The 14794-nt window shown below is 33.4% G+C and overlaps 2 protein-coding genes across 2 annotated transcripts; both read left to right on the forward strand.

Moving 5' to 3' along the window:
• Window positions 1-6014: 6014 nt before the first annotated feature.
• On the forward strand, window positions 6015-8356 carry LOC133675295 (dof zinc finger protein DOF5.6-like). Its single transcript, XM_062096633.1, has 2 exons — window positions 6015-6422; window positions 7120-8356. The coding sequence occupies exons 1-2, from the start codon at window positions 6372-6374 to the stop codon at window positions 8008-8010; spliced, it is 942 nt and encodes a 313-aa protein (XP_061952617.1). The 5' UTR covers window positions 6015-6371; the 3' UTR covers window positions 8011-8356.
• Window positions 8357-11344: 2988 nt separating this feature from the next.
• LOC133675432 (uncharacterized) lies at window positions 11345-13055 on the forward strand. The gene is made up of 2 exons (XM_062096801.1): window positions 11345-11503; window positions 12154-13055. Exon 2 carries the CDS (start codon window positions 12302-12304, stop codon window positions 12887-12889), a length of 588 nt encoding a protein of 195 aa, XP_061952785.1. The 5' UTR covers window positions 11345-11503; window positions 12154-12301; the 3' UTR covers window positions 12890-13055.
• The last annotated feature ends 1739 nt before the right edge of the window (window positions 13056-14794 follow it).

Raw genomic sequence — 14794 nt, forward strand, 5'->3', positions numbered from 1 at the left:
TCACCGATGAAGGTCTGGTTTGCCATTTGTGAGCCTTATTTTTCCATATTTTATCTCTCCTTCCTTGAAAATTATAGCATGACCCATTTAGTTGTTGGCATTTTAGATTTAGTCTTTATTATTTTTATTTTAATTTTAATTTTTCGATTTTGACCTTTTTATAGAAAATTTATTTGTTTTCTCAGTAATAGTTTACCAAATATCATATTTTTCAATGTGGTCCTCATTTTTTGGATTTTCAATGTAACAAATTATGAATTTCAATTCTTAATCAATCCAATGTTGAAAAATAAAATTGAAATAAAAATAAAAAATAATAGAAATTTTTTTGACATGAGTTAATCTATCAAACTTGTGACCTGAATCATGAGATATGGATAACCTCATAAAAAGTAAACAAATAAATGAACTGATTCAACTTGGATTAACCTCTCAAACTTATGACCAAGGTTATAAAACTGCGCTAACCCCAGAAAAAATAAATCAAAATAAATTATAAAGCTCAATTTTCAATAAACTCATTGTTGAAGGTTGAAAGTTAAAACAAAATTCAATCTAAAAACCAGAAACAATAAAACGACCTGAGTTTACTTGGGCAAACCTATAAAACACGGACTTGAGTCATAAGACTAAGATAACCTCATAGAAAACAAACCAAAATAAATTATGAAGTCTGATTCATAATCAACTTCTTATTGGAGGATGAAATTGAGAAAATACTAATTAAAAATAGACAAGAAATTATTTATGAGTCACTTGCTTGTTTTTTCAACAATTCTATCTAATATCAGGATGTATACTTACAGTATAAGATACTGGCATGTTATTAAAAATATCTGATTTTTCTTTGAAATTTCAAATAAAAATAAAAAATTCAAGAAATTTCCCTGTTCCAAAAATACAAATTCGTTTGTGTGCATACGATCAAATGCTAAAATTTTCATGCATATTTTACCAAAAAAAAAGCATCTTCATCTTTTTTTTTTTTAAAAAAATACAAAATGGGTTTCATAACCATTTTTTGATTACCTATTAGGATTTGATCAAAATTTTAAAACTACCACAAAAAATAATTTGTTTAATTAATATTTTGAGTATGAATTTTACAACGTAATGCATACTCTTGATATTAAATTAAATGAATTAATAGCAATAAATATTAGGAATTAGCTGTAAACTTTATTATTCTGGAGGTATAAAATTATATTGTAAGATATATCCTCATATATTAAAGATACAAAGTAAAAAATAAATGTAATGCTAAAATCTGGGCCTTGGAATGGTTAAGATATAGCCCGACAAGACAAAGACTTTCTCATGAAATGAGATCTGTCTTGAATATTAGATATACCAATAACAAATAGAAACATGATCTAGAAAAATAATCAATTAACAATGCAGTTTATCTTAAATAGGATGTATTGGGGGTTATGCGTTTTTTACTAGCACAACTAATCCTCTAACCTAAACTCTTGCAGACCATTAGGTTCCCTAGTGATCATGATACTAGATGGTGATTCTTTCAAAATTATAATTTTATGATTAACCTCAAAACCCTATTAATCTAGGAGGAAAACCTGTTATTCAACGTCGTGCACACCACGACACTTACTATGAGTTATATGGGTCAGGTCGGGTTGAGGGAGTTCCAAAAATCTCAACCTACAAGCAACCTGTGATGGTCCGGGTTGGGTCATATAATACAAATATTACAAATATTCCAGTTTTTTTAGCACCTCTAGTGTTAGTTTGGGTTGACTCGAGATGTTTTTTTTGTTATTTTTTTAAATTTTATTATTTAAAATTAGATTATATTGAAATTCATCTTTGTAATTTTATCTTTTTTGGCAAACGTTCTTCCTTCTGCTGGTATTGTTATTACATTTTCTTTAAAATTTTGATTTATTTATCTTCATTGCTTTTTTCTATTATATAATAAAAAAAATTATCTTTTTTAATTTAATGAAATTTATGACTTGAATCACACATCTTTTTCCTTCTTTGAAACAAGTTAAATGTGCTTGAACACCATTTTCTTTCATTACAGAAAAGATAAAGAAACAGAAGCTCAGTGCTACACCAAGGACAAGGTCTGTATTGCGCTATCATTACAAGTAATCTTTCACTTGCGTGATAACATATATTATACGAGACAAGCTAGGGAATGTTCTCCGTACTCAATGCATCAAAATAAAATAAAATAAAATAAAACACAAAATCTTCTTATTGTCTTCGAACATCACTTTATAACGCCAACGGTTCCTTCCCAAGCTGTTCATGCATGGCTATGGAGGTAGCTCGAACCGTCGGATCTCGAGCCCGGCATAGCATATTATAACATTTTCGTGGGAAATAATATGGTCCTTGAGATGGGGCTGATCCAATTCTATGTTATGATTACATAACATGTGCCCCCCTGAGACCTTTGGGATCATCGGGAAAAACTCACGGTGGGGCCATATCTAGGCCAAAATGAACCAGATTGACTGCACCCATTACGAGGTCGGATTATTTGACCATCATCATGACAAGGCCCAGATGAGAATCTGTGATGATGATGATGATCAGAAGCATATATGCTTAACTTAAAACCGTGTGATTCTGCTTGTAAAGGCAACGATCCATGATGTTCAAATTTGAACTGGTTAATATCTGATATGGAGGGATATATAGACCCTGGTTTGTGGAGTGGACCACCTCCTTCAATGGTCCTGATCAATGATCATCGCATCAATCTTTGGCTTTGTTCTCTTTTATCGAGTTTGCTTTGTATGTGTTATAAAGGTTACACACCCTACAAAAATTAAAAAAAAAGAAAAAAAAGGAAGCATAAATATTTTTCAGTGCTTAAAAATCAACTTTTAAAATGTAGGAAATATTGGATTAAGTGAACTTTCTTAAGCTTTTATTTTAGCTAAAAAGAGTCAAAAACTTGTAAAAGCAACGAGTTAACAAAGATATACACACACACAAGGTGCTTGTAGTGTCTTGAAACTCAAAAATATTTTGCAAGGAAAAAGGAAAAGAAAGCTAGAGATTATCCGTACCAAGCATCTTCTAATTTTTCTAACTTGATCATCCAAGCATAGCTACGTATAGTGAAAGTATTATTTGTTATATTCCTCTGTAGGAGCCATGGTTATAATGAATGAATATATATTAAATGAAAACAAATTTATTTATAAAAAAATAAACCCATATAAATTAATATAAAACCATTCTTAATTAACCTTCTTTTAAAAAATTAAGTTTTTGAATTAAAATGATCTCTTAATATAAAAAAACATATATGACAAGGTGATACTAACTTATTTCTTAGTCCTGATACATCTTGGACTGCAAAAAAAAATAAAATAATTAGCACTGCTATTTAAAACTCATCTGGTTTTTCTAAAGTTTTAATCTATTTTTTTAATATAAATCTCAAGTTTTAACGTTGTTTTTAAACACTTCCTAACACCTTCAAACATTCTCTGAAGTGTTTGAAGCATGTAGATATTGTAAATTGTTGCCTTATACGAGCCTCTATGTTTAGCATTATAAATCAAACATGGGCAGATAATAAATCATATAAAAAATAAATTAAAAAATTTATTTTAATATATTTTTAAATAAAAAACTCACCTGCTGTGGAGATTATTCTACAGCATTGAATATTAAGGTTTCGTATGGATGAAGTTAAAGATCTTACATGGACGACCTTTGAATGCACAGTCAGACATCAGGCATTCACTTTGTCACTGTCAGGATAAATAAAAGTTTGGGACACAAATCCAAATAGGTCCCGTAGCATAATATTTTTGTAAGCATATAGGTTGACAAGTGCTCAAGATTAGTGCTGCCCTCAGAGCTGCTGCTACGACTCCTATCCTTGACGTTCAAAAGAACGAACAACAAAGCTCCGTTCACATTCCTATAAATTAATTACTAGCCCTCATCATTGAAAATCAATCAAATTGTCAGATCTAACCATTTTATACGGTTCAATCAAATTCAATAAAATCAGAACAAGATTTGTTTCTTAGATCATACATGCATGTTTTTGTGTTTAATGTTAGTTAGATTGTTTCTATGTTTTAAAAATATATTTTTTTTATTTTTAAATTGTTTTTACGTGATAATGTAAAAATAAATTCTTTAAATAAATATTATTTTAATATATTTTAAAAAAATACTTTTAAAAGAATAACAACTATTGTAATATTAAAACCAACTTAGAGGGTGTTTGAAAGTGCAGTAATAATTATTTTTAAAAATGCTTTTCGTTCAAAAAAATATACTAAAATAATATATGTTTTATTTTTTTAAAATTATTTTTGACACCAGCACATTAAAATAATCTGAAAATATTTTAAAAAATATCAATTTAAAATAAAATAAATAAATTTTTTTAAAATTATTTTTAAAATACAAAATGATACATTCCCTTAATCTGATTTTACAATGAGAGATGAATCACCCTTGTGTCAGGGAAGTAAGTAGCTAGGTAGCTAGGTTCTTCACATGGAAATTGATGATTAGTGCATTGAAACCTAGCTAGCTAGCTAATGCTGGTGTTTTCCTAGAGCTATAGCCATGATGATAAGCTGCTTCCATTTTGAAGAATAATCAAAAGGAAGGCAGCCTGATCATTGAACTGATCATTTCTTTTGTACCCTAAAGAAACAAATAATGATTAGTGCTGATTTGGAAATTAATAGGAGTTAGAGATCGTAGCTCTCCTCCTCCTCCTCCTCCTTCCTCCTCTTTTCATCGTTACAAGAAGCAACTGTCAGTGTACCCCATGAAACATGGGCACATGCACTTTATTGTATTCATCTGACAGTTTGTTCCTCGGGTCCTCTGGATCTAAGCTAGTGTGTTGCTCACGCTATTACTTGCCTTGGGAAGGCATGTTATTTCTCTTACCTAAGTGATCTGTTTTTTGAATTGCCTCACGATTTGTCATTTGAATTTGTACTAATTATAAGCTCTATGCACACACAAGTAGAATTTTTATGGATGGAAAAAAGAACATTATGGAAGTTTGAATCTCCTCTTTGAATATATTCTATGTCCAAATGTGTGTTTGATGTTACAAGCGCCCAAAATGTTATTTAAAATTGATTTTTTAAAATAAAATACACTAACAAACAAAAGTTTGTATATTTTAAACACTTGCTAGTTGAACAACAACAACAACAATAATAATTTAAATCAATACATATTGAAATTGCTTTTTTTTTTTTATGTGAATAAGGTTTCCTTTGGCCATTTCCAGGTCAGGAGACTAATCCTTGGCGTGGCTCGAGGATGCGATATATAGTGGGCATCATTATCATGCGAGAGGCCCGATCCGTGTTCAATGTCGTGGGAGGACCAGCCCCCAACCGCTAGACCCCAACCTCCATTTGGTCATATTGAATTGAAGATGGTAGCGATAAATTGAAGATGCATGGAAAACTTGACAAGATGTAATGCAATATGTTAGGGCATGCATCCGCGATAGAATGCTCAAGGCAATTGATGTCACTTGGCGTTGGCACACTCGATAAAAAGACTGGCCATGTGGGGGCGAATTTGGCAAGGGAAGGGGGAGGCACGTGAGAGGCGCATGGCAGGGAGAATCGATCCTTTGCTTGTGGAGGGAGGCGAGTGGGTCCACTCATTCGGGCCCTCAAGTTAGAGTGCTATTTCGGTATGCCCTTTATCGAAAACCCCAAAATCCCATATATTCTCTCTCTCTCTCTCTCAGCTTCTGTCAGGTCACATAATTTGGACCTTTGTTAGTGTGACGGCCAAGCCGCTATCTCTGACGTTACCATCACCCCACTCACAATCCAACGTCTCTCGTTGTCCCATCTTAACAAAACAAAGATAACTGACATCATAGCCGTGTACTTCGTGAAGGAGAGAGATTTTCGTCGTAGCTGAGTGGGTCCCTTTGTCATAACCTTGGACAGACAATGTAGGGGCCCACTTTTTTTCAAGCCCACCGACTGTTTATGGACCGTAGCTGCCTACACTCTTCTCATGAATTTAGAGCAGTCGCAGCTGATCACACTCTGCTGTCTCTCTCCCCCTCTCCCTCTACAGTACTAGTGAAGTGCCTTTTTCTGGCCTTCTTATTCACTGCCCCCCACCTCATCCTTTCCATATCCAACACAACCTGACAATCCAATTCTCGCTCACCTCTCTCTCTCGCTCTCTCTCTATAGCCCTCTCTTTCAGTAGTCTCTAGCTCTTAGTACCAGTAATATTGTATACATCAAGGTTCGACGAATGAAATTAATGATCAAGTGTTACTGAAGAGATCAAGGGTGCTGTCGGTGGCTAATACATACCTAAAACAACTGTGTTTGTGATCTTGCTGGTATTTGGTTTTGAGTTTAATGGGTCTTAATTCACTCCAAGTTTGCATGGATTCAAGTGATTGGTTGCAGGTATGCTATGCTCTCCTTTTGAAAACTCGATGTATACTCTATATCTAGCTACATATATATTCCCATCACATGATGACATTTTCGTAGTTATGTGAAAATTTTAGCTTCATTAATTAAATTCAGTGTCATTGTGTTCCAAATAAGATGATGAGTAACATGACTGGATAATTTCAACATAGAAAATCCTGTAATTTTTGTGGTTTAATGCCTTGTTGTATGATTCGAATTAGTGAAAATGGTAATGCATATAATGTAAATTATACTATATAATAAATAGTTACCGAATTCAACTCTTCTTTCATTTAAAATACTACTATAGTACTTGAAAGAACATTTCCAAAGCGCAACATTGTAGAGAGCTATATTAGAATTATCAACGCAGAAAAAGTATGTTATTCCAGGCTCCAAATTCGATCATCATCTGTTTTTACTAGATTTGTTAGTGCATGTTTTGAGAACTTCTTGGCTTTAGAGTATCTTTTACATTTTAGCATTCTTGACATCCTACTTGATATGTTCTTTGATTTTTTTTTTTTATGATTCTGCTTGATATGTTCTAAAACGTCAAAGAATGTCTGGTCCTAATGCCACATCATTGATATCTTGAACCTTTAAAGGACAAATAATCCTTTGCATTATTGCAAATGACAAGATTTTGACACATTCCCCGTTAAATTTCTTGCTTTCCGTGTGTCAGGGCACGATTAACGAGGAGTCTGGAATGGATTCTTCTTCACCGTCTGGGGATATGCTCACTTGTTCAAGGCCCTTGATTGAGAGGAGGCTTAGGCCCCCACATGACCAAGCTCTCAAGTGTCCCAGGTGTGACTCAGCACACACCAAATTTTGCTACTACAACAACTACAGCCTCTCTCAGCCAAGGTACTTTTGCAAGACTTGCAGGAGGTACTGGACCAAAGGAGGCACCCTAAGGAACATCCCCGTGGGTGGTGGATGTAGAAAGAACAAGAAAGTGTCTAAGAAATCAAATGATCAATCAGTTAACCAAATTAACACTGGATCATCTTCCTCCCATAATCCTACTGATCTCCACCTTTCGTTTCCTGAGGTGCAACTTTCACACCTTCATAACATACTTGGCTCTCAAGAAACACTTGCAAACCCTAACTTCATGGAGAGCAAGTATAATATCGGTATGCTAGAAAACCCTAGGCCTGTAGATTTTATGGATAGTAAGTTAGAAGCTTTAGTGGGGAGCTCTAGGAATTATGATTTCATGGGGAATGGTGACTTGGGTATGGTTAGTGGGCTCGGAGATATGAGCCATCATCACGGGCTGGCACCAAATTATAGTGGTTTTTGCTCTCCATTCGGGATGTCCCTTGATGGAAATAGTGGCTCTTTCATGGAAACTTGCCAGAGGTTAATGCTTCCTTATGACCAGGGAAATGATCATGATCAGAATCCAATTGATGTGAAACCAAACACCAAGCTCTTGTCTCTTGACTGGCAGGACCAGGGTTGCTCTGATGTTGGGAAGGACACATTTGGATACCTAAACAATCTGGGATCATGGACAGGCATGATGAATGGTTATGGATCATCCACGACCAATACTTTAGTGTAATCTAGTCTAAAGATCCTATATTGTGATCACTGGTGGAGGGGCCATCTGCATAATTCTAGATCATCCAGTAATCTCTAAGCAAATTGCCTTTGATGGAAAAAGGGTTTTTTCGTGTTTTATTCTATGAAGGCGCGGTCTCCAAATCTCTTAGACTTGACGAGCGACAAGAGTGTGAATGTGAACAACGAGAGTCCAAAAATGACTGCTTAGTATCTTAATATTAATTTGTTTTCATGTTCTTATCTTGTTTCTATCTTTTCTTAATCTGGTGTATTCAGATTCAAACATGTAGGGTTTTGATTTGTTGTTTAATCGAGGGAGATATAGCAGTGCTTTTTTTTTTTTTTAGCTTAAAAAGAAGTTATGTCAAGTACTCTTAACTCTTACTTTTATGATATCTCTGCTGCTCTCTATCTGCCTGGTGACTGATCAAGTTCTTATTGGGATGCGGGTTCTTAACTGCCTTCGTTGTTGGGGCAGCTCCAGACATGGAAGTGGAAATTGGAGATTTCAATGAAGAGCATAAATTCTTCTCGAGTTACGTGGCCCCGTTGTGCTTCGAGGGCTATTTCGTGATGAGTTTTTATTTACAACAAAATCAAATTCGTTGGAATTAGCTAAATAATTAGTTTAATAATATTGCTACAAAACATTTCTGCCTAATCACACGGGCAACTAACTACTTGTTCCCAAGTCATTATGCACACCGTATCATATAAGACTTCTCTAGGATCTTCACCTCCTGTTCCTTGTTATTTATTTCCTTACAAGTGATTGTATCCAAAGACCACCTTAGAGCGAACCAGTTTACCTTTTGGTGGTTTCTATACGACGTATTGAATTCAAAACATGTGTGTTTTTTATTCGATGATAAGAGGTGTCTTTTAGTTATTTTTATATATCAATCTAGGTTAAGTTTTTATATGAAATTTTTTTTAAAATTTTTTTAACACGATCCAACAAGAAAATGAGTTTCAAAAGATCCTTTTTCTAAATTGACCTAACTATTTCTTCTCACTTAAATTCAGCTCTTAGGTCTAATAGAACGCAAGGCGTGTTTTATGAGAAAATGAAAGGATTCACGAGGAATTTTTGGTCGCAATCTAACTTATGAAATTATTAAGAGTATTCATAAAACATCTGATGTACTCAATATATATACCTTTTAGTTATATCGCAAGAATTATTTTTAATAATTAAGATTTTAAAAAATCTCAATTTTTTTAACAAATATTCAATAGAGCTATCATTCTAAAATACATCAAGTTCTAAATTGTTAAATTAAAATTCAAAAAATAAAAATGCCATACACGAATATAAAATTCATTGTCACTAACAAATTCCCCGATGAAAACTTGTAATCAGTGGGTATCTCATTAGGGATTTCAAGTCCATTAATAATTTAGTCCATGAAGTTACTTATCAATGGAAACCCAATAGAATAACGGTTTTTGCTATCTATTTTTCTGCCACCCAATCCATCGGTAAATATTATTGACCGATCACCGATGATGTAACCATCAATAATGAATCGTGTATAATCAATGAATTCACTAATGATATCCTCGAAATATAAATTTTTGTCAGTAAATTTGTTAGTCTATTATAAAACAATTCATAACTCTATGTCGTTTTTTGAGAAAAATAGTCCTACGTTACCGTTGGAATCATCAAAAGATTTTTTTATGTCCATTAGTATTTTATAAATTTTTTTAATACATGTTTATTTGGATCAAATAATTTTACATGAAACAACATTAAATAACTAAATTAAAATGAAGAGCACATTTTATATTATTAATTTAACTTTAAAATAAATTACAAATGTTTTTATACATTAAAAAAAAGCTGAAGCTAGAGGGGGAGGGGGAGGGAAATTTCAGTGGGAGGATAACAAGTTAATAGGCATGTCATCATCTACTCTCATTTGCTTTCTACTTTGTTCTTCATATTACACCTTAGCAGCAATTTGTTTTTGAACCAACTCCAGAATTAACCACTAATGATGACTGCCTCAAGTTGAATTAATTATAGATGTGTACAGTCGAGACACTATAGTTTGCCCTTATATCTCGGGTCGTATTCATAGATATATCATAAACCCAATTTCTATAAGGTCTATTGGTTGTTTTAGCCTTCAACCACAACTTTGGATAGTATTTCGGACGGGTTGAAAAGTCTAAAATTTTTCCACGCCTCAAAGTCATTTGACTTTACTCTTTTCTTAGCATAGGTGCGTGTGTCATACCATAAACTATAATAACTGATTCAGAAATTCATTTAAAAAACATGTTAAAAAAATGTATTACTATTTTACAAAAAATATATACCTCACAGTTTAAAATTTACCTAGTTGTATTGTAGTTTTCCTAGATTGCCCGTCTGGCCACCGCAAAGTTTGCAACATCCCACCAATATTTTTTGTTATAGTCATTTTCATAAAATAATTAGTTTTTAAATTTGAAAATGGATTTATTGAGAGAATCTAAAACTTCAAAATGTCAATTATATTCTTTTATGGAAATGGTAAACCAATTCAGAGAATTTCTAACACAAGTATTCAATTAGTTCGTACTTGTTTAGTATTGAATTGGAACTAAGAAAAAAAAAGTTCTTCTATCGAAGAGGTTTAGCTACTTGTACTAATAACATTGGGACTAATTGAAAAAAAAATATATGAACTAAAAATGTTGATTATTTATCAATAACCTTAAACTTTCATCACCAAGCCTCAACATTAGGCATCCATTCAAGATAATTTCTAAGCTAACTTCATTGAAACAAAAGCATTTCCATTAACACTTCCATTGTCATTGTTATCATGTGAGAAACTTCTATGTTTGTGAATATGAAAATCAATTAATTAATAAAAAACTATATAAACACTTAATCAATTTGTTAATGTTATCTTCTAGAAGAAAAATTATTAAGAGATGTTGAAGGATAAAAATAAAAAATATTTAATTAAAAAAGAATAAAAAAACCTGAGTAAACTAGATTAACCCTTGAGAATAAAATAACCCTTTAGAAAGCAAATTGAAATAAATTATAAAACTCAATCCCTAATAAATGTAATGTTGAATGATGAATTTAAAATTGAAATTAAATTAAAAAAATAAAAAAATCATTGTTCCAATGAAGTGAATTTCTTTTCTCTTTTACTTTATGTTAATAATAATAATAATAATAATAATAATAATAATAATTAATAGTGGTATTTGAAGGACGGCGTAAAAAAAATTGTGAATTACTAGAAAACCCAAACAACTGCTAAATTTAAAGGCCGGGCCATTCACCCTCTAAAGGCCTTGTTGTTAAGATAAAACCCGGCCTAACTCTAATCAGGGTTTTGGTGGGTCTCCTTTTAGTTCATTTACACCTCTCCAAGTTTTATGCAAGACACCACCCTTTTTGTCATCCCCTTGTCAATATTTTGGGCTCCAGCTCTCCTTCCCTCCCTGCAGTTGTTGCAAAGCTATATCGATTTGTAACTGTAAGTTTCGATGCTCTGTATTTGCACATTGAGTTTGTTCTCTTTGGATCACATTTGCAATACGTTGCTAGTTATTTCTGTAATTCCTTAGTTGTTTTTGTTACACACACCAACTGTTTCTTTAAATGCCCCTTATAAATTCTCTTTCTTATTTTGTTTATCCTGCTGAATTTGATTGAAAATTTTGAGACCCATCTCAGATTTGTGATATTTAAGCTTTTCCTTGAAATACTAAGGTACCTTATCTACTAGGTTTGACTATGAACTTTGCTTTTATATATATATATATATATCAATCTAAAGTATTCAAAGATTTTCAATTTGTATCAAGATTTTAGAAGAATGTAAGTTGTAGAGTTGGGGAGCTGGTAAACTCTTCGGATCTTTGTAAAGGCTATGTGGAGAGGCTACTGAAATGAAGTTCCCTTTGCGAATAAGTAATTTTTCTATATAATGATTTGACGAAGAATCAGTTATTTTAGTGAAACATAATGATCACTAATCTTTTATTTTGAATTTTGATTATGTGAGATATAACAATTTGTTTGTGATATTGAAGAGTGATTCTTGGAACATTGAGTGGCCATTACATCATTTCTCAGCAACTTTTTTGGCTGCCCTTATGCTATACTCACTTTTTTTCCTCTCAGGCAACAGGCTTGGCACCCGACTCTCTGTAGTTCTTCCCTTGGGAAAAAAAGACGAAGTCTTTTAGTTGCATTCCATGCTGCAAATATTTGATTGAGACTTGGCCTTCTTTGCCCATGATTTGTTGTTCCCGCTGATTCACAAAAAAACATGAAGTTTATAGCGCTTGCCAGATCAGTTTGTGCACGTCATCCTGCTCTCCGTGAAGTAACTGGACCTTTGCAGGTTCGTTATTTCCAGCATGATTTTGTTCCTAGGGATCCCAAGACCAAGCCTAAAAAGTACAAGTATCCGCAGTACTATGATCCATATGGACCTAGACCTCCACCCTCAGAAAAGATCATTGAAATTGCTGAGCGCATTGCAGCCTTACCCCCTGAAGAGCGATCCCAAATTGGTTCTGCTCTTGGGTACAAACTAAAGCATCCAAAACTGCAGCCAATTTCAACAGAGGGCATGGACCTGGGTTCCCAGGGAGGAGAGGCTGCTGCCGGTGCTGCGAAGGTTGAAGAAAAGAAGGAGAAAACAGCCTTTGATGTGAAGTTGGAGAAGTTCGACGCAGCAGCAAAAATTAAGGTGATTAAAGAAGTCAGAGCTTTTACTAATTTGGGATTGAAGGAGGCCAAAGACCTGGTTGAGAAGGTTCCTTGTGTGCTTAAACAAGGCGTCACTAAAGATGAAGCAAATGGCATAATAGAGAAGATAAAAGCTGCTGGAGGAGTTGCAGTTATGGAGTGATAGCTTAAGGTTTCTTGTAGTTTTGTTTCTTGAATCTCTTTGAAGAGGTTGGTTTACTGCGTGGAAGCAGGAGCAGAATACCAACTCACCACATAACAGAATGGTATTTGATTTTGTGGATGGATCGCAATCGTTATCATAGACATGCATGAATAATTAGTCTCAACTCGGTTTCTGCATTGCATCACTTGATTTTTTTTTTCTTGGAATGGGCTCAATTATTTGATTAATATGAATTTAAGATGAGTTACAAGCCATAGAGAGGATGGCCAGCAAAAAAACTAAAAGGCTAAAGTCGCACATTTATCATATGGAAACAAACACCAAGCCAGCAGCGAACACCGAATAGCAGAAATTAATCTGCATGCTAACAGCAGGGTTCATCAGGGGCATGGCTAGTGCTGGCATAAAGTTGCAGCTGAATTATAACTGCTTGGACCATGTTATAGCCAAGCACAACCAAGGATAAACTCCACTAGAAAATGAGAATTGATAGCATATCGTCAATGCAGACAGCAGCCTTCAACACTCGGAGGATCCAAAAAGCCAACAAACGTCTTAAGAACAGGCACTGGGTGAATCACAAGCACACAGCACCTTGAAGATAACGACCAAGGCATCAAGAATAAAAAACACACCATGATTAGCTTCCACAGAGCAGAGCACAGACAAAAATAAACCACCAGAAAAGCAAGACCAACAACAGGAAACACCTTCCACGCCACCAAGAGAAGAAAAACCTCTGGATTACACCAATGCTCTCTACAATAGGAAACGCCTTCCACCGCACCAGAACTGCTTCACCATACAACAAAAGACCTCAACAATAAACACAAAAACACAACACACAAAAAATTGAAAAAGATCCAAACAATCACTCACTTCCCAAGTTTTCAAAGCTTCATCCTCGACAAGTCTCACAAGGATGTCACTCTCCTCGCACCAATCTTCATCAATCTCACTACAAATCCTTTCATTTGAAGCTACAATCCTAGAATCACCCAAATAATTCGACGTCCATATCTTCATAACATGCATTTCATTCGGCATAGATTCAACTTAATAACTAGTAGCATTCATGATAATCGAATCATTGAAGTTCCATTGCTCCTCTTAATTACATCTTACAAGTGCATTTCGATTTTTAGCTTTTGCATATAGCGCGGTTCCGCGTTTTCAAAAACAATTATTATATTTTTGTTAAAAATTAATTTTTTTATATTTTTTGCATCGTTTTGATACGCTGATCTCAAAAATAATTTTTTTAAAATAAAAAAACATAATTTTAATGTATTTTAACACGAAAAGCATTTTAAAAAACAACTACAACAACACTTCTAAACAGACCCTAACCAGAAAACAACTCTTAACACAAAAAGGTATAGAACTATAACTTTTCTGCCAGAATGTGGTGTTGCTATACTTTCTATGCATCCAAGGAACTGATATATCATAGCATTTTAATATCTCTCAACAAATTTTCAAGATATTTTCAAATAGTTATTTTTATTCATGTGAGAAATTATTAAAAATTTGTTAAAACATAGTTAATAATTAATAGGTATATTTGATACTAAATTAAAAGTGAGGCCTATTCACCTTTTGGTTTATAAAAATTTAATCTGCAATTTAAAGTCTTTGACTTTAAACATTAATATATTTTAAACAAATTATAAGTGAATGAAAAGTTAATATCAAAGAAACATTAGTTTACATGTTTTAGTGAAATTCAAAATCTTCTAAAAGAACTTTAACCCATGTAGAAAAAAAACAAAATTTTTTTAGTGTTTATAAAGTGAAAAGTTAAAGCGTTAAAATTTGGTCTAAAAGACATCCAATTTTTTAGAAAGAAAAGGTCCTAGGCAAAGTTAGCCTTGGGTTTAAACTTATGCGTGCATACTCGAC

The sequence above is a fragment of the Populus nigra genome, chromosome 16 (assembly GCF_951802175.1).
Source record: "Populus nigra chromosome 16, ddPopNigr1.1, whole genome shotgun sequence".
NCBI classification, from domain to species: domain Eukaryota; kingdom Viridiplantae; phylum Streptophyta; class Magnoliopsida; order Malpighiales; family Salicaceae; genus Populus; species Populus nigra.